Below are 19,976 nucleotides of genomic sequence, written 5' to 3'. Positions count from 1 at the left end.
ATTGTCATCTTTAGCAAAACATGGGAGGGCCACCTAGAACACATAGACCGTATATTAAAGGACTTACAAAATGCAGGTCTCCACATAAACTCGAAGAAATCAAGGGCAGCTTTTCCCAGAGTGAAATATCTGGGGTTCATGCTAGGGGAGGGGGTCATTGCCCCTCAGGAGGAGAAGATAAGAGCCCTCACGAGTACACCTATTCAATCTTCAAAAAAAGAACTTCGGGCTTTTCTAGGGCTAATCGGTTATTACCGGCGGTTCATCATGAATTTCGCTGAGATTGCCGCTCCATTGACGGATCTCCTGAAAAACAACGCCAAAAACAGCCTAGGGAAATGCCCATCCACAGAAGCTAACAGGGCTTTTGACGATCTAAAGAGGGCCATTACATCAAGCCCAGTGTTGATACCACCAGACTTTGAGAAACCTTTCTCCCTGGCTACAGACGCCTCTGACATCGGGATAGGGGCCGTTTTTATCACAACCGGGTGAGGATGGGCTGGAACACCCCATCCTCTTTATAAGCCGGAAACTCCACCCTAGGGAATGTAAATACCCTACAGTCGAGAAGGAATGTCTGGCGATTCGCTGGGCTGTGGACAAGCTGAGATATTATCTGGAGGGTAAAACATTCACTCTATTCTCGGACCACGCTCCCCTGCAATGGATGCAGAAAAACATGACTCGGAACTCCAGGATACTAAGGTGGTTTCTGTTTCTACAACCCTTTGCGTTCCAGATAGTGCACAAAAAAGGGGTCGACAATGGTAACGCAGATTATCTGTCGAGGGCGCCCATTCTCCCCGATCGGGAGAATCCAAGGGGGGAGGAGTGTAACGGGGTCGGGCCGGGAGGCCGGGAGGACTGGTGGACCCCTGATTATACCTCCCCTTCTACTCTACAGACTGGAACATCGAGGGATGATTGGGAGCTTCAGCAGGATCCGAGCGAGGAAACGTTCACAGGTTCCTTTAAGTGGGCGTACAACGACGGTGATGAGGCCCCGCCTCCAACTGACGTGAACACTCCTGGATGGATGAATACGGGGGAAGTCCTCTACGCAGCGTGTGACGACATCGAAGGAGCGAGGGCCGGAGAACGCGAGGAGAACAGGACGGAGAAGCAAGGAGAAGACGGAGGAAGCGAAAGACCAGAGAGCGGAGGAGAGCCAGGAGGCCAAGGACCCTGTGTTCCGCCGTGCCATACTCCCGAGGGAGGAGTATGGCTTAGTCAGGTACGGCGACGTTTGGAGGCCTGGGTGGGGAGAAAGAGTGCCCCTGTAAATAGTGTATAGACCCCTGTGTGCGTCTGTCCTCCGTATTACCCGACACCCCCTACCCATTTCCCGTTTTCCCATACCTTTCCCCTACCCTTATTCCTCACTTCTCTCCTCCCTTCCCTGAGCACAATACACGAGAGTGGCTGAAGATAACACCGGTGCTCCCTCACAAACACTGGGTCCCCATTGGGTGTAGACCAATATCAGATAAGCGACTAACGGCCTCCCTCTGTCCGTCTTCTTTCCCCTTGGGTTCCTGAGACGTTGCACCAGGGAAGGCGACCCCAGAGGAAGTTCAGCGCCCAGAGCAACCCACGCAGAGAAGACCATCACCACAGATAACTTAGACTTTGCCAGGGAGAGACTAACGTATCGAACAAGACGAACCATAAAAATAAAGCCAAGTTTAAAGAAGCATTCTAGTCAGCCTGTTACTGCTGCGGCACTGGTTCCTAACCTAGAGAGTTTCCCCAGCCCCCCTCCCACGCCTACAGTGATACACCTGTGGGGATGGGGAATCGTTGGATTGACAATCCACTATATATACGTAAAAGAACAGGTAACAATAGCTCAGTAGAAAGTTGCACACTCAAGCTAGACCTAGTGATTGGTAGCTCTGCAGCGTGTGTTGTCTCTTCTATAATCACATTTCAATGTCTCTCCACATTTGTCTTGATCTTTTGTTCCTGAGATAAGGCTTGTGTCATTGGAAATCAAATGTGAAGTGTAGGGAAGGCCCCAGAAAAATACTTAACTGCCTAGGAATTTATTGTTCATCCCATACTTCAGCAATATGTGAAAAAGTAGAACCTCAGCTAAGCTTCATCCAGTACTCTTCCCACCACGAAAGCGACGATGGGAGAAGTAATCGGAAAAGGTACTTGTATGGCAAAGAGGATTGCAAAAAGGATGAAACTCCAGGTCCTGGATATCTGCCTACTGACAAGTCCCAATTGAAGGAGTACATAAACAGGACCCCATCCAAATTGTGGAAAATCTATCAGTTTGACACTTGAAGAGAAATCTGTGCTACTACCGTGCTAGGTTTAGTGCTTTTTTGAACTCCCTACCATGTCGGAAACTTTCTGGCCCTGGCTGTAGCTTGTTCTACGGTGGTACTACACCTTCCTCCCCAACTTGCATTGCTGTGCAAGCTCCAACAAAGGTCATAGAGCATTCTTTCATATGGGTCTGTGAGTTTGCAGACTGGATTGTAATGGCTGGTATTTTAAGCGATTTGTCTTAAAATAGCTTTGTGAATAAATGTCATTGTTGGTATGTTTAAAAGGGTTGCAGTCTTCCTACCACATCACTTATCAACTGGAAGCTCTCGTCTTCAGCCAACTAGTCATTGGGCCTACTCACTCTCAGGGGCTTTCCACAAACTGTTCATATACGACACTAAAAACCCCATAAGAGGTCAGATTTACAAGATGCTGATTTCTATCAACAAAAACACCTCTTTACAGACAGGGAGTTTTCAGTCCCAGATGAGGCACTAAATCTGAGCTAATTACAATCTGGTTTGACCTCAGAAACCGACTGGTCCCTTCCACATTCAACTTGTCACCAACTACTACTCCAAAGACTACATGACAAGAATTTAAGGTAGCATCATTTGTCAATGCAGCTTTGTGTTTGGTCTGTGTGCCGTGGTTCAGCGCTCACTCTAGAAATGGGTGCCTGGGCATGTTCTCTACCCAGGCTGCAATACAGCCTGGGTGGAGAACATGCCAAGTATGTATGCATGTTTGGCTGGCCCGAGACGTGTTCACCACTCCCCCTGATCCTATCGTCAGAGCAGCCCCGCCCGCCCTGCAAATCTGCCCCAGAAGGAACAAATAAAATGATAATAATGTTGCTATTATCATTTTATTATTCCTTTATTTCACTGCTAAAAAGCAGTGGTGCAACGCTCCTCCGCCTTAGCGGAGGAGCCGCCACTGCTCCCACCTTCAGGTTCTTCTACTCTTTGATCTATAACCAATCAGTACCTACCAGGTGGTAGATCTAACAAGATGGTCAAACCAGGAAGACCTCCAACACAGAACTGCCAAAATGGTAATCTCGGCAGGCTTCAGAGTCGAGATAGAAAAGCCTGGTCATGTGTGAATGAAAGCCCACAATGCAGATCACCAAATGTCCAAAATGGTACAGTCCAAAGAAATGACAAAGAAGCACCATTCAAACTGATGGAATGGACCTGATTCACTCAGAAGTCTTCTTCTTGTTCACTTTGCCTTACCTAGAACTGGCATAGCCAAGCAAAGCTGATCATCAATACAATACTCAAGGGCTCTGTCAATGTAGAAGCTGATAGGCCTGTGATGATCCAGTCAGAGCAGTTCCTCCCACTATGTAATGGGATATAAATTCAGCAGAGTAATGCACCAACATATCTGCAATGGAGTAACCACCTTCAACTGGAAGCATACCTTAGACAGAAGACCAGTTTGTCTGGAGAAAACAATGTAAATGGAGGATGAACAGAGAAGACCTGCAGCTTTCTGAGGTGCCAAGCTGAGGTAATGGCAATCAAAAATGAAATCTTTAAGGTAAGCAGCCTCACTGGACAACCGTACTTGGACTTGAAGGGCTAACTCACCAGGAACATGAGCACCAGGTTAAGGTACAACTAGACTGACCACCTCACACAACGCTATTAGAGACATTGTCTATTTCTGATCTTTAAACTTAAAATCATGGTATTCAGGTGGGTTTAGTTAGGTCAATGGAAGCAAAACAAGACTGCATGTGCAAGAATTAGTTAGGCTATCACACAAAAGTCCACAACTGGAAACAGTCTCCTTAAGCAGTGTACCAGAGAGCTGCCCTAGAGAGTGAAGATGGACTGAAACACCTCATGGTGAAGATGGCAATGTGGTCAGCAAACAGACGCCAACTGAGACCGTAGAAGCATGTTTAGTGAGCATTGTCAGCCTGAGCTCAAAACCACAGCCTCAGTGCCTCCAGGTTTAGGGGACACAAGCCAACCATACCCTCTCAGTTGGCATCACAACCTGAACGTCAGATGGAGAGTGCCTTAAAAACCAGGCGGATAGCCAGAAGCTTGAGTATATGAATGGGTACTTTCTACTGTTGTGTAGTTGCATACAACCATTTACATTTTTCATATTCACATTTAAAGTTGACATCTCTTTAAACAGTAACCTTCCTAACACATTTTGCTTTCACATCAGCGTACTCAGAAAATAATTGCTTACAAGTACATTTCTTCGTAGGCACATTATTGTCTCCTGGAACACTCTGTACAGGGTCCCCAGTACTCTGCACAAACTATGTTATGGATTGTTGTCTGTTAGGCGATATCCCTGGGTGGGTAGAATAATCAAGATGTGACCAGTCCAGAGTTCAGGAACTGAATGCAAGGGTTTAGTTTGATATAAAAACTGCATGAACCCTGCTTAGGCAGAGGAGCATTTTGACAGGATTGTCGTGGTCACTCTGTGCCTGAATTCTGGCCCAGCTGGATCCTATCCCTATCCTGAGAAGGATGGCGGCCTGCTTTAATCAGACCTGGCTGTTGGGTGATACATGCACACAGGTACATGGGGAGTTAGACTACTCTGGGGGATCTAGCAGATCAGCACATCTATACTTATTAGGATAGGCAAAGATAGGTAGGAGTACCATTATATGTATTCATATAATTTGATGCCATTGTACAATGGTTGAATTATTCATCCTGTTTACCATTCTTGTAATGATGGTGTTATTAGTTTGCCTCCTTCCATTAATCATTCCAGCAAATATATTTTACACAAGTTTCCACTTGCCTCAATAAATAGTTGAAACACCACTTGTGTATTTCTTCTGTACCTCTTTGGACATGCCTGAGTTTCAAATGAAAGGGCAAGATTTGTTTCCACAACTTCCTTGGGGGAATTAGGTTTGTCATGTTCTGAGGTTACCGACAGGTGCCCAGTCAGTTCAGGGGCCCGGATGGTGCACTGTGAGCTAGCCAGGAATTAGGTCAACATATACTGATGGTATGTGCGGACTCAGTCCAACCTAGTTTTGACGCTTATGTTGCATGCCCAATCACAGTCTTTCTGAGAAAGTAGGATCCGTATCACACCGCTGTGTAGGAGACCACAGACATCTGATATACAATGCATCCAGAAGTTCACTCTAACCAAGGGCAGAGCCATCAATCACCACCATGACTATTGCCGGTGGCGGACAGAATGGTTTCCCTCACGGAAAGTGGTCCATAACCTGCCACATGTCTTTAGCTACTTCTGAGGAAATCCAGATGTTGCATGTAAAGAATCCCCCTGAGCAGGGCCTAACATAAGCCTTGTCAGAACAGCAAATTGGAAACAGCCACCATGCATCATGGCACAAGTGTATGCGCTTGTCATTAAGCAGGCATGTGCGCTTGGTGACCATCTTGTCAGCTAGGCGCGTGGATTAATGCATGCGCACAACAAAGAGCACTGAAAAGCAGATTGCTCTGCTTTTTAAAGCCGAGAATAATTCGGCTTGGTCAATCAATGGTTGTTTCTAACTTTTCTGTTTGGAAAACAAGATTTAACTCAAATGATGGGCATTCTTTATGAAAGCACTTTTGTTAGGCTTGCAGTTTCCTTACATGTTTACTTTCATTTGCATTTATGATTGAGCAATTGCTTAACCCTTTCGATGCTGATGACGAGCTCAGCTCGTCATGATGCACGGTTGAGCTGTGCTGATGACGAGCTGAGCTCGTCATGAAACAATGGAAATGGGCATCATCCAGCACCGGAGGGGAAAACACCTAGCAGCGAAGGTGTTAAAAGTAAAATGTGGCTAACAAAAAAAATGAAAAACATAAATTCTTAGCATGTTGATGTCTGGAAATTCCAAATAACCTATTGGGACTCAAAGGGCGCTTTAATGTTTCTGCTTTATGATTTTTGTAATTAAGTTTCCTAATTTCTTCTTATAAGCAGACAGCTGTAATACTATGATGATATCACTGGGGCTTGAATGGGTACGATAGATCACCAGCTGTTTATGAATCCCAGATGAAGTGACTGTGTGAACAAACAGACTCTCTCTGAATTATGATTATGTTAGAATGGTGTGGCTATTAGCTTACCTCTATCCCTCTCCTGAACTCAATAATTTCGCTACCTTGCCTGTGCATCATATGCTGGCCTCCAAGGGCTAAAATGAGATCATGATAGCAGGGAAAGAGAGAGTGAGAGAGAGAGAGTGTTTGTGTGTGTGTGTGTGTGTGTGTGTGTGTGTGTGTGTGTGTATATATATATATATATATATCTCTCCTACGGGCATTCGCATGTAGGTAGTTATAGTTAGGATGTCGTTTCCATAGGAAGAACGTTTTTTAATTTGCCAATAACTCTGGCGTTCTTTGACATATCTTTGTGAAATGTTCACTACTAATTTGCCAGTCCCTTTAGCTGCTGTCTTGAAAGTTTTGTGGTGATCTGTCAAGCGGGGGCCGAGAAAAAGGGGGAGGGGGCCCACAACACATTTATTTAGTGAACTATCTATAACTTGCACCACCGCAATGCACTGCTTATGACCTTGCATATTACATTTCTCATGACATGGTCAGTGACATCACTGATGACATCAATGATGACATAATCCACAGAATCTCTGATGCACCCACTCACACCCCCAAATAACCTTTCCTACACCCACTCCAACTTCCACACTACCATTCCCTGACACATTCACACACCCACACCAGTACTTACACAGCCATTCACTGATTCATGCATCAACACACACACACACACACACACATCCAATCTTTCACCCATACAGTCACTCATACATCCCCTCACTCACTAATACTGCAACTAACATATCCACTTATACACCCACTCACACACTGAGTCAGTCAATGATAGAGCTACTCACACACCTACTCACTCACCCATACAGTTACACAATCACTCCCTCATACAGATACTAATGCGTACTCATGCACCTATACAGCCACTGGCACAACCAGACACTCATCCATACATCCACTCTGACATTCACTCACTCACCCATCCAGTTACTCACACACCATATCACTCATCTATACTGCTTTTCACAGACCCAGTTACTCACCCATATACCAGTGACACATGCCCTCACTCACCCACACAGCCACACACACTCACTCACCCATACAGCCCCTCGCACATGCACTCACTAACCCATACATCCACTGACTCACCCAGTCACTCATCCATACTGGCAGTCACACACCCCCTCACCCAACGACAGAGACTCTGAAAAACCCATAGAGGTACTCAGACAACCAATAACTCACCTATACAGAATCTCACTTAGCTGCTCACACACCCATACAGCCACTTAGTCACCAACTGAGAGACAGATACAGATACTCACACAACCAGTGACTCACCCATACATTCACTGAGCCCCTATTCACTCACTTATACAGTTAGTTACACACAGACTGAATCATCCAATCATGCACTCATACACCCACTAATTTACCAATACATCTTGGTATATATATATTTAACACTGACACAAGTTTAAAAACACTCACAGTCAATGGATGATGTCATCCGTGATGTAATTTGAGATGTCATCGGTGTTGTCATTGACCATGTCATGAGTGATGTAATATGTGGGGTCGTAAGCAGTGCATTGAGGGGGCGCAAGTTATAGTTAGCTCGCTAACTATATTGGGTGAATTTCTCCGGTTTTGTGAGAGTGAAATCTGAGCCCAACTATAACGTCTCTGTAACCTTTGTTTTTTTTAGTATATATTCACTAAAAAACAAAATGTTACAGGGACGTTATAGTTAAGCTCAGATTTAAAACACACAAAACCATAGAAATATTGCAGGTATCGTTATTGCAAGTAACTATAACTCGTACCCCCGACATGCAGTTTTCTTATTAATAATTTTACAGCAAATGTTGCAGTGATATTATCAATGAGGTCATAAAAGAGGTCATGAGTAACATAATATGTGAGATAATGAGCTACATAGCAGGGGCAGGCGATATAGTTACCTCAGGGCACAAGTTATAATTACTTGAGATAACTATAACTGCTGAAGTTCTATGATTTCTATGGTCTATGGGGTGGAGTTGCATGACCGGCATACAGGAATACTGCTTTAAGGTTTCCAAACCCGGACTGACTTCTAAGGAATATTCATAAGGTGAGGAATCTGCAATTAGTAGTATCCTTTAGAACCACTGTTTAAAGCGAACATCTTGGAAGATGTTGGTACTTATACATTGAAATATAGTCCTTATCCCAAAACTGAATTTCCAGAAGTCTCGTCACCTGTTCCAGTGACAAACTAATTAGCTTCATCTGTCGTATCAGGAAATGATGCTTTGATGTTTACATTGCACAAACCCTCTAGAGGGGTGATTCAATTGTGCAACATACGCTTGTAACATTCCAGAGAGAATATATTGGGGTTCAAGTAAAGTGGTGCTACTGTACAGTTTGACACAAATTCGTCACTTTGTTTCCAATAAAGTTTTATTTTGGGTGTACTGATTAATCAAGGTAGTAATAGGAGTGTAAGGTGATTTATCAACAGCATTGCACAAACAAAAGTAACTGGGCATTGCATTTGATCTTTAGAAATGTAGCATCAAAATCTTCTGAAAGGAATGTTAGGCATTTAAACCGATAACAAATAGGAGGGAGAAGCCCTTCTAAGGGGGTATAAAACAAAGGAGTCCTATTCTCTACAAGTCTTTTACACTGCAATGGTTTGGTCTGGGAAACTTCTCAGAAATAGTTATACATGTTATTTTAAGTGATTAACTAGTCTGAATGTATGAGTCATGTTGCTTATAAATGTGGAATTTTTGTGGTTTGTTTTACATTGTGCATATATTGTCTTTTTTCATTGTGTTTTATCATTGTTAATTTACACTGGGTATGTGTTTAGTTTGTTTTTCTCTGAAGTCTTGTCTCGTATATTTTTAACAGCCTTGAAGAAGTCCCTATGTTAGGGACAAAACGCGCTGGCTGTATCCCCATCCATGCTTTTAAAGTGGAAGCACAGGAATAGGGAATAACATTTCTTCAATGTATGTAGTGTGTAATGTTTATATCCATTGCTATTTGGACTCTTCTGATTTTTACTTGCAATCTCAGACTGTAAATTGGACCTGAATTGTACTCTTGTTTTATATCCCTCAGCAGTACTTCTCCCATCTTTTTGTTATTTGTAACTAATGTGGCATTTTTACCTGGTTGGCCTTGGGAGTGAGCACCTCATTACTGGGAACTGGTCAAAATGTGGCAATTTTGACCACAGCCGTTATAGTTTTGTTTTTCTTCGATAACTGTAGGCAATAAGACTGGATTTATATTCTGAATAACAGCAATCGTCGGTCCTACCTTTCACTTAAAAGATAATATTGGTGCAGTGCATAGCCAGCAATCAGCATCTTTCTAACCTGAGTCGTCGTTCTTGGAATAACAGAATACATAAGAGGATTATGGAAAATTCAAACTATAAAATTTTTTCTAAGCAGAAAATATACACTACTTCAAACAGTGGCATTCCTGAACATATTGGATCTTCATTGCTGGTGTGTAGCTCTAAAGTGGGACTCTGTTGTAGAAGCCTATCTGTATATGCAAAGCAGAACAATATTAAGCAACAGACAGACGAGGCGTGCTCAACTTTGGTCCAAAAGGGCCACATCCATGTCAAATATTCTGAATAAACAGCACATAATCGAGTTTCCTTTAGATTTATGGCTTATTAGTTTCTCTTACATAGCTATCCTGAATAACTAGCTTGGTTGAAGCCCTTTTTAAACTACCTTGGAATCAATCATAAAGAGTACTCAGGAGTACTATGTCTGTTGCCACTGGTCTCAAGCTAGCCTGGCTGACGAGGAGAGTTACTCCAAAACCGGTCTCAGGATGCTTGCTTCTGGTCCAGGGTAGACCTGACGTGGCAGTTCGGGCTGGACTGTTTCCAGGAGGGACAGGGTCAAGACTTATTTGCATATGGCTGGGTATGAACTGGGCCGGAGAAGTGAGCTAAAGAACGATGATGGATTCAACCCAGTTCTGTGACTGAGGTTGTGTGTCTGAAAAGTTTCAGTGCACCATCCGTCCATCATCTCCTTGTGCTTGCTTTGTTAGCCTCAAGTTGGCAGGGAATGCCCAGACGTAGGTCCCGTGCTCACTTTGCTACTAGACTCAAGCTAGCCTGGCTGATGAGGGGTATTACCCCGAAACCGGTCTCAGGATGCTTGTTTCCAGTCCAGTGAAGACCTAGCTTGGCAGTTTGGTATGGACTGTTCCAATTAGGAACAGAGTCAAGACTGATTTGCATACGGCTGGGTCTGAACTTGGGTGGCGAAGTAAGCTAAAGAACGATGATGGATTCAACCCAGATCTGTGACTGGGGACAAGTGTCTGAAAAGTTTCAGTGTTTCCTCCATCATCTCCTTGATATTTGCCTAATGCACTCAAATGTGTAAAATTTGATAAAGTTATATCTTCACTCAAGAGAAGTACTAGCTTAAACAACTGTTGCTTTTATTAGAATAAAATCTACCATCTCTGTGGGTACAGCTACTAAATTGCACTCCATCCACCCTTTCCAGTAGGGCCGAATCCCATCTGCCAACATTTAGAAAACATTTAGAAAAACCTTGGTAGGTGGGGCTTGGACTTCTGCTTCCATTCTGGGCTTTTCATGCTGGAAGTGTGATTTTAGCATCAAGAAAACCTTAGGTGAACGTCACCCTTTAAAACCCCTCAAAAGTAAATCAAATGACTATATAAAATACAAGGGCATTTAAAGGAGCATAATAAAGCTGTTAATATATTGGAAATCTAATTGAAAGTGAATGTAACGGAAACATGAACAGAATGATTACATATTAATATTAGGTCAAAAATGAATTCTCATTGAACGTTGAAAGCCCATAGTGTTTCAGCTAACAAGGCAATGTAAGAGGTGCAAGGATTATTTCAAATCTGATGACATACTAAGCCTCATTTAGGCATAGATGAAGGCACGGTCGTAGCCCGTATCACCTGCGTCCCACCCTGTCCTCAGTCACTAATTATCCTTCATTACAGGGCCAGATGAGACATGACTAAAGGCTGGCATGTCAGTGATGTTGCTATGTTGATGGCTTTTGATTTCTTCCCGGCTTCCTAAGAGGCCTGCTGGTGGAAAAGGCACTTCATGGAAACCCCAGGGTCCTGCTGAATCCCCTTTCTAACAAAGGGAATTCTACCACCTCATCCTAGCACGGCAGAGTTTGGAGGGCCACTAATAGAGGCAAGTAAAATATCTGACTGGAGCTACACCTTTCGCAGCCTCTGCTTTAAAATTTGTATCCGGGTGGCAGTAGCTTAGTGGAGGGAGGTGATAGCTTTTGTAGTAGTAGAAGCCTGGGCCTCTGAGGGTTGCTTCTAGGCCAAGAGTAGAAGAAGTTGATGGAATTTTCATCTGTTCAGTCTTCCCTTTCACAGAAAACCACACAGAAATGTGCTTGTCCACTTCATGGTCCTTGATAAGATCAGTATAAAACTCAAACCCTTTTGGGGTCCAACCAATGTATTCTCGCCTCCTCCTCCAAGGGGTCAGTGGGAGGAAAGGCACACCATCAGAGTGAGCAACTGCCCAACAGGAAAAGGAGTTATAACTTTTGGAAAGAAGGCCATCTGAGTCCTCAACACTAATTTGTTTAGAAAGAAGGTGGTGCAGGGTGCTTGCACTGAAAGTATCTGCTGTTCCCTCATGCGAGGAGCTGACACAATGATAAATACTGTTTTGAGGGTCGGGAGCCACAGCTAGCAACTACGCAAAGGCTAAAAGGTCACACAAGACAGAGTTAAGGTCCCATTGGAGCATTAGAACATGGTTTTGTGGGTCCCGAGCTCACAGCACCACTGGATTGAAGCTAGCCTTGCAGATGAAGAGTGATGCACAAAACCGGTCTCAGGATTCTTGTTTTCGGTCCAGGGAGGACCTGGATTGACAGCTCAGGCTGGACTATTCCCATGAGGAGCAGGGTCAGGACTGATTTCCATTGACGGGTCCAAACTGGTGTGGCGTGGTGAGCAAAAGAATGATAGATTAAGCCCAGATGCTTCTGACTGGGGGTGAATGTTTGCATTGTTCAGCATTCCTTTTGCTTAAATCTTGATGGCCTTGGGGCTTCTAATTGAAGTCAGAGTGGCAGGATGCAGTCAAGTCCTGCTTCGCTTTCTTATGAGGAAGCTTGGACTTAACTTACCCGAAGATTTCGAGAGGTCTCATGACAGGAATTGGGAGCAGAACTTGCGTGAAGACTTACTTAATTTCATACCACATCCCATCTCAGTTTCAAATTGCCGTCTGGTGCATATGGGTGTATCTTTCACACTACTTCGAGTTGTGACCAGGACCCAGGCAATAAAAGCATACCACATGTGTGACCATGACTGACATATGTTTCTTGCAGTCATAACACAGTTTGAATCCAGTCATTTCAGTGGGGTCACTGATCCCCTAGCCCATTGTTCGAGAGTCATTTAAGAGTGGTTGGATGATTGACAAGGTGAGAGGAGAGCTTCACATCTTAGTCCGAAAGCACAGAAAGAAAGGAACTGACATCAGTACGCAGGGGTGGCGCTTACATGTGGCTACACTTTGTCACTTCTGGGGCATTACGGTGCCACAATGTGCCAGCTGGCAGCACGGGGAGCATTGCTACAAAACTTTCCAGAACAAGTCTGGTGCTTTGGGGGTATTCTAAGGTGAAGAATATAATGAAGATACTTCTGACTGAGAACATCAGCTCAATTGTCTGCCTTGATGCAGGAAGTTCAGGCTTTTTTTGAAGAAGATCAGGAATGACCAGGACCAAATCATCCTTGATGGCTTCAGATTGGACAAGGATAATGTGGTACCCAGAACATCTGGGCATGGGCATCTGCATTAAGATGTACTAAGCACTGGACAACAAGTAGTCTACAAAAGGATGGAGTTCCCATTTCACCAGGTCCATGGCTGCTTCCATAGCGCTGGTACGCAGAGTGCCTCTCCTGGATAATTGTCAGGCTGCAAAGTGGGCATCAGTACACAAGCTCCCAAGGCACTACTGGCTTGACAGTTTGGTATTAGACCAAACTGTCAAGCCAGTAGTGCCTTGAATGCCCAGAAGGGCATTTTTACCATTTGGTTGTGTAGGAGTTTTCGATTGGAGTCATTCTACAGACAACCCACAAAAGAAAGGTACTGATTTGGTATCTATTCTAAAGGTGTAGAATCTTCGGTTAAAAATATCAGTCACAAGAACAAGTTACTTAGCATTGGCAATGCACTTTCTGATACTCTTACTGTAGATTCATCACCACCCTCCTGTCTCCCCATTCTTTTCCAACTAAAAAGGTTCCACAGGTACTGAAGCTCGTCAAAGTAATGGTGTAACAGAAGGCACAGTATAGGATGTTAAATTGTTGCTTGTGTGTTGACTTTATTTTGGTGGGTCTTTGGGTCTTATATTTATGTGGATAAGACCATCTGATGCTGAATTACTGGATGATTCAAGGAACTGGTAGTAGGTTGTTTAATTAACATAATCCTGGAGGATTTCAACTTCAAGAAGAATTATTCTTGGATTTTACAGCAATTTAAAACCTCATCCCACTTAAGGAGAAATGTGAGCTGGTTTTTAGGCAAAATGCATTTAACTCACCAACAGGAGTCGAATCTTCTGTAGTTTCTCTTTCTCGAGCTTGTACTGTTGGTCAATGATTTCTATTCGTTCCTGAAAAGGGAGAAAAGCGTGTTACATTACCATTGATAACGTGACTGAATAAGATGGAGAACTGAAAACATCAGTTTAAAACACATCTCAACATAAGCTAAATAATTTTAACAATCAAAACAAACTTTCAGTAACTCATAGGTAAGTGACACCACAAACTGGAAAGTTAATGCAGATTTCACATTTCCATTGACCTCTGTATCGGAATTCTTTAATTACTACATTGTTTTACTCAAAGAAGCAATTTGTGTGCACTACAGGATAGACACAAAAGGGGGTGGTGCTGGACGGAGCATCTGAATCAATCAAACACTCACACCCAGTCAACAGATCTGGGTTTAATCCATCACCGTTCTTTAGCCCACTCTGCCACCCAGTTCAGACATGGCCATATGCAAACCAGTCTGGCCCTGTGCCTCATGGGAACAGTCCAGCCCGAACTGTCAAGCCATGCCTTCCCTGGACCGGAAACAAGTTTCCTAGGACCGGTTTCTGGCATTACAGCCGTCTTCAGCCAGGCTTGCTTGAATCCAGTGGCATAGTGAGCAAGGGACTCACGTCTGAGCATACCCTGCCAACTTATGGTGAACAAAGCAGTACAAAAGGGGGTGGTGATGGACGGAGCATCTAAACCAATCAAACACTCACACCCAGTCAACAGATCTGGGTATAATCACAAGTATAGACACAACAAGCATTAACAAAGTCAATAGGTTTGACCGGATGCCAGGTTTTTTGTTTTCTCAATACTCGTTTTATTTTATCACAGGTTTGTATTTTTTATTTGTTGGATGAGCTGCTAGACCTGCACCAATATAAACAAGCATTGGCAAAGGCAATGGGTCTCACCTATACAAGAGCTATTGGTTTTATCAATGTCTTTCAACAGTGTTGTACAGCGGCGTGGCTGCTTTGGTGCATGGCTGAAAGTAAAAATAAATGCTATAACTTGGCCAGCGCCGACTGCGTTATAGTGCTTTTTTTACTAGGGGCGAGAGAGGATGGGGAGTACAGGAGGGAGTGTGGTAGACAGGAGGTGGTGAGGGGTCAGAAGGTGGGAGGGAGGAAGGGGTGAGGGATGTGGCAAAGCAACAACGCTGGAGGAGTTGTGGGGAGGTGCGCAAAAAAAATAATGTCATTGGTAAACATTTATATTCTTACACATTAATAATTCATGCGTTCCTTCAACTTTGAACCACTGCAGTTACCACCACTTTTCAGCTACTTCACAGTTGGCTGTCCTTGAATTGTTGATTCAGTTTCTTTGATTTGTATAGTGGATTTGATTTTCAGGTAAAAACAAAATGGACTTTTCAGAATAAAACACCACCCACTTCACCATGCTGTCTGACACTGATCGGATTTGGAGACAGTGAGAGAGGAAGTTGCTGACCATGGAAGTCACACTGCAAAACCATCCTTTGGATTTTCTTTCCATTCCAGAAGGTAAAAACAATGAATGACAGACATGTCACGTCAACATTGTGCCAGAGTGCCCAGCATGACAAAAGATAAAAATAAAGTATATACCCGTTATCGATGAACAGGCACCTAAAACCCTAAGACAAAAGTGCTTTTGATCTAAGAAGTAAAACAATAGCTAGACGAGAATGTACTGTCTTAACTTTCCTAGACATCTGTGGTAGACATCACAATCTTCAGCACGCACTGCAGAAGAAAACAATGTGGACAACTGTTTCCTGTACATAGCGATGTGCTGCATTCAATGTGAACAGCACAATACCTTATGTTCTTAAACTAAGCATTTGCAAAGTCAATAGGTATCGCCTATGCAAGAGCTTTTGGTTGTGTCAAGGTCTTCTGGCTACGTTGTACAGTAGCGTGGCTGCTGTGCATAATTACTAAATGTTCAAAGAAAGCGGTATCACGCAGAAAGTGCTGGCCATGTCAGAACTTTTTCTTCTAGCAGGATGTGAGGGACTGGGGCAGGACAAAGCTAAGCAACAACGGGGAGGGGGTGGGGGAGTGCAGAGGTCAAACCAACAACGTGAGAAAGGGCGCGGGATGGTGCAAACAACGCGGGCGGAGGCTGAGGAAAGCAACAATAAGGGTGGGGAGAACAGGGAAAAGCAACAACACTGGAGGAATGGTAGCAAGCAACAACGGGGCAAGCAGCAATGCGGTAAGGGGTTGGGAGGGATGGGGCAAAGCCATCATGGGGCAAGCAACAATGCTGGTGCAAGAATCAACAATGAAGATAGCTTGCAACCAAATGTAAAGCTGCAACTAAAAGAAAAAAAAGTATCTACAAAGTTCATCAAGCTGTAGAGGACATAAGCTGGGTATGAAAGCAAAAAGAGGAAGTGAAACTGGCATACACAGACCAAGGAAAAGTAAGAAAATGAGACTGATGATGTGGCCAATCAAAGGTAAGCAATGGGCGGGCTCTAAACTCCCTGTAAGTAAACAAAATCTCTCGCAAGTGACAGTGCATGTCTAAAAGCAAAACAATGTTATGGTTTCACAAAGACCACATTTAGTATTCCTTGGCGCTTTGTGTGCAAATGTGCACTTTATTTTACAGAGTTTTATATAGCGCGAACTTGACCCTAATTGGGTATCAGAGCGCTTTACATAGCACCAGTTGCATTACATACTTTGTGAGAGAGCACAATGTCGTCATTCACACAATGGCTGAAGTGGGCTGACTATTTGCCCAAGGCTGGTTGCTGGAGTTGACTGAAGAAAACTGTGAATGAAGCAACAATAGACCTATGGATAAAGAGGATGGCTGAAAGCCGCTAGAAGTAAGTATAGTCTATACATAATTTTTGCAAAATCAAAAGGTCAACAACAGACATATAAAAGTTTCTAAACCTGAATGAAAGCAGATCATCAATGCACATTTAACTACAGACCAAAAGTTTACAGTTTGCACTACAAAGTTATTTCTTGAAAATGTCTTGGTGCCTGTTAGCAAACCAAGATGCTTCATTTGTGAACACTGCAGATCAAACCCACTTATTGGGCAGGGATTTATTTTTTTGTGGATGGAATTCACATACAGCACTTGGAAGTTGAGAAAGAAAATTAGCTAAACTTAGTTATAATATTGAAAGTCCCCGACTGTGACTCTGCCCCATCTCCAAATATTTTCTCATTTAGTATAAGGGGCCCCTAACCTCAATGGATGGGATCACTAAACTGCAAAGAATGCTCAATGGTGGCATGTTTGGTGTACCCCAGGATAACGAAGACCCTATACTACTATCCCAACCACATAATCTCAGACAGTAGAAACCGCAACCTCATTAACTATGTTATGCTATATACTCAATGGTGTATCTCGGCGCTACACCAGCTTAGCGGTCCACCACAGCCTAAAACAGCCAGGTCTTGAATTTTTTTAAACTAGGCAAAAACAGAGCCACAGCAGAGATGAAGCAGAAGTTGATTCCAAGTAGATGGTGCAGTAAAGAAAAAATCTCTCCCACCGCACCGAGATACTAATGAGGGGAACAGTGAAGAGCGCTTTGTCGCTAAATCTAAGCATTCGTCAAGGGCAGTAGTATTGCAGTTTGTCTTTTAGAAAAGTGAGGATCTACCAATGAGAGCCTTATGGGTGAGACAACAGATCTTAAAGATGATCCTTTTCCTAATTGGAAGCATATGTAAAGCTCTCAGTGTGGGCGTCGATGGGGAGCCTGCTGGACATTACTAAACATGCATGCAGCTGTGTTTTGCAGCGCCTGGAGCTTGGACAATAGGGAGTTATTTGCAGCCATGAGCAGGGCATAGCCATAGACCAAGCAGCTTATGACTAGGGCCTGACTAGGGCCTGGACCAGTGTCTGCCCTGCAGAGATTTGTAACCAAGGAACATTCCTCAGAAGCAGCATGGTTGCAAAGCATGACCCACAAGAGGCGGCAATTTGGTCCTTCACGGATAGAGACTGTGCTAAATTAATGCCAACATTTTTCACCACAAGCCTAGGGGCGGGAGCTACCCCCTCTTCTGAGGGCCATCAGTCAGGGGTATAGAGGTCCTGGGCTTGACCAAACAGCACCATCTCTGTTTTCACTATTAAGTTGAAGACAATTTGCCAATATTCAGGCTGCAATCCGTCGCATACAGTCCTTAAATCGGGGCTCTGCCCCAACAGTGTCCTGGCCGCAGACGTTGGACAGCTGGGAGTCATATGCATAAGATATCACATCAAAGCAGCAAGATGTAACGGTCTGGGGAAGGGGGGGGGGCTTAAATGATCCCAGCATGATCATAAACTAGGTCTTGGATGATTGAAGCAATGTGTATATTTGGGATGCAGTAGCTCCTGGGCCCACTGTAAATTACGTCCAGGGACATCCGTTAAATAGAGCGCTGGAAAATTAAAAATGTAATGGATGGCCACACTTGTGAACATTATCTAGTCTGCATATGCAATAATTGTTGCAAACATTTTAATGTGTGAATGGAAGGCTGATCACAATCACTTTTGATGCTCCTGCTGCTAGGATTACGATCAGATGTTTGCCAACAATGTTATTATTAACAGCCACTATAAGATGAAGGATGGCAGCTACCAGCAAGAAAATAACCGGTACAGTCAATCCATCACTTTTTACTCTGTCTTCCTCATTTGCCTTCAGGGTCAGTGGGAAGAATACACAAGGGCACAGAAGTACAAATCTTTTTTGAGGTCGCTAAAACCGCAATAAAGCATTTTATTTAGTACAAATGCTCAATTTGCGATTTGGTAACCTAGTAAAGAGTTAAACTTGGTTTGCGATTCGGTATTAGGAAGGGCATGTTTAGGGCGTCCCTTCATAATAGCGACTTGCAGTGGTATGTGTGAATGTGCGACAGAAATGCAGTTGTAAAACGTTTACATCCAGACGAAAGAGTTACTTACCTGCGGTAACGCCTTATCTGGAAGAGAAATAGTCTAGAAGCAGAGTCATTACCTTAGAATTCTCCCCATGCGGCAGACTGGATCCGGAGTTTTTTCGCCAGTACCCCTGTAACTCGGTAGAGGGTGTCGTGCGACTCGGTACCGATGTCATCCACGTATGCGACGTCACCAGAGACCATATAAGCCCCTCCCCAACGTCCTGATGTCAGTTACTTTTGTGACTATTTACCGCACCAAAAAAGCAGAGCCATCATAGAAACTGGCCGTGGAAAAAGTGTGCCATAAAAGATAAATATCCCTTTGAATTAAACAATTACGAAGTCAAAATGCACGGTATGCGAACGTCAAGAAAAGATCTTTTAAGCAAGATGGGAACAGCTTGCATAGCAGGGAGGATGGGTGTGCAGATAAGGAATCTGCGGCTAGACTATGTGAGAGAGGGAGAGAGAGGGAGAGGGAGAGGGAGAGGGAGAGGGAGAGGGAGAGGGAGAGGGAGAGGGAGAGGGAGAGGGAGAGGGAGAGGGAGAGGGAGAGGGAGAGGGAGAGGGAGAGGGAGAGGGAGAGGGAGAGGGAGAGGGAGAGGGAGAGGGAGAGGGAGAGGGAGAGGGAGAGGGAGAGGGAGAGAGAGAGAGAGAGAGAGAGAGAGAGAGAGATAGATAGATAGATAGATAACCAGGCCCATCATTAATCAATGGAGCCCTAGAGAAAAGCGTATCAAGCCTTATCATCCAACGGTAAGGCATATCAAATGGAGCACAAGCCAACTGAAGATCGGATAAAAGTAAAGCACAGCCTGATAAGGTCTAAATCCCCACAAGGGGAACAGTTCAAAATTGAAAAAAGCAATGAAAGCTATGCAACACAAGAGATGCAAGCTAAAGAAGAACAACAATTGTCGATCAGAGGAAAAAATGTCCCACAGGAGGACATCCAAATTACCTAGATATAAGGGCAACATTCTTAAAGCCCTGATTATACCCAGGTACATAGTTGAAGAAACCCCAGAATTGGGTTAAAGAAGTGAAGAAGAAACCACAGCAATAAAGATAACACATA

At 43.9% G+C, this 19,976-nt stretch overlaps 1 protein-coding gene across 1 annotated transcript in view; it reads right to left on the bottom strand.

The window, feature by feature from the left end:
* The window catches only part of CCDC93 (CCC complex scaffolding subunit CCDC93), a 994,005-nt gene that overhangs the window by 268,756 nt on the left and 705,273 nt on the right, over positions 1-19,976 (bottom strand). The window contains exon 17 of the mRNA XM_086957357.1: positions 13,976-14,047. Within this exon, the coding sequence (XP_086813483.1) occupies positions 13,976-14,047 (72 nt within the window). The remainder of the gene's footprint in view (positions 1-13,975; positions 14,048-19,976) is intronic.

This window comes from Lissotriton vulgaris, chromosome 2_1, assembly GCF_964263255.1.
Source record: "Lissotriton vulgaris chromosome 2_1, aLisVul1.2, whole genome shotgun sequence".
In the NCBI taxonomy this organism is placed as follows: Eukaryota; Metazoa; Chordata; class Amphibia; order Caudata; family Salamandridae; genus Lissotriton; species Lissotriton vulgaris.
The sequence above is the reverse complement of the archived record's forward strand: the minus strand, read 5'-3'. Positions and strand labels throughout refer to the sequence as shown.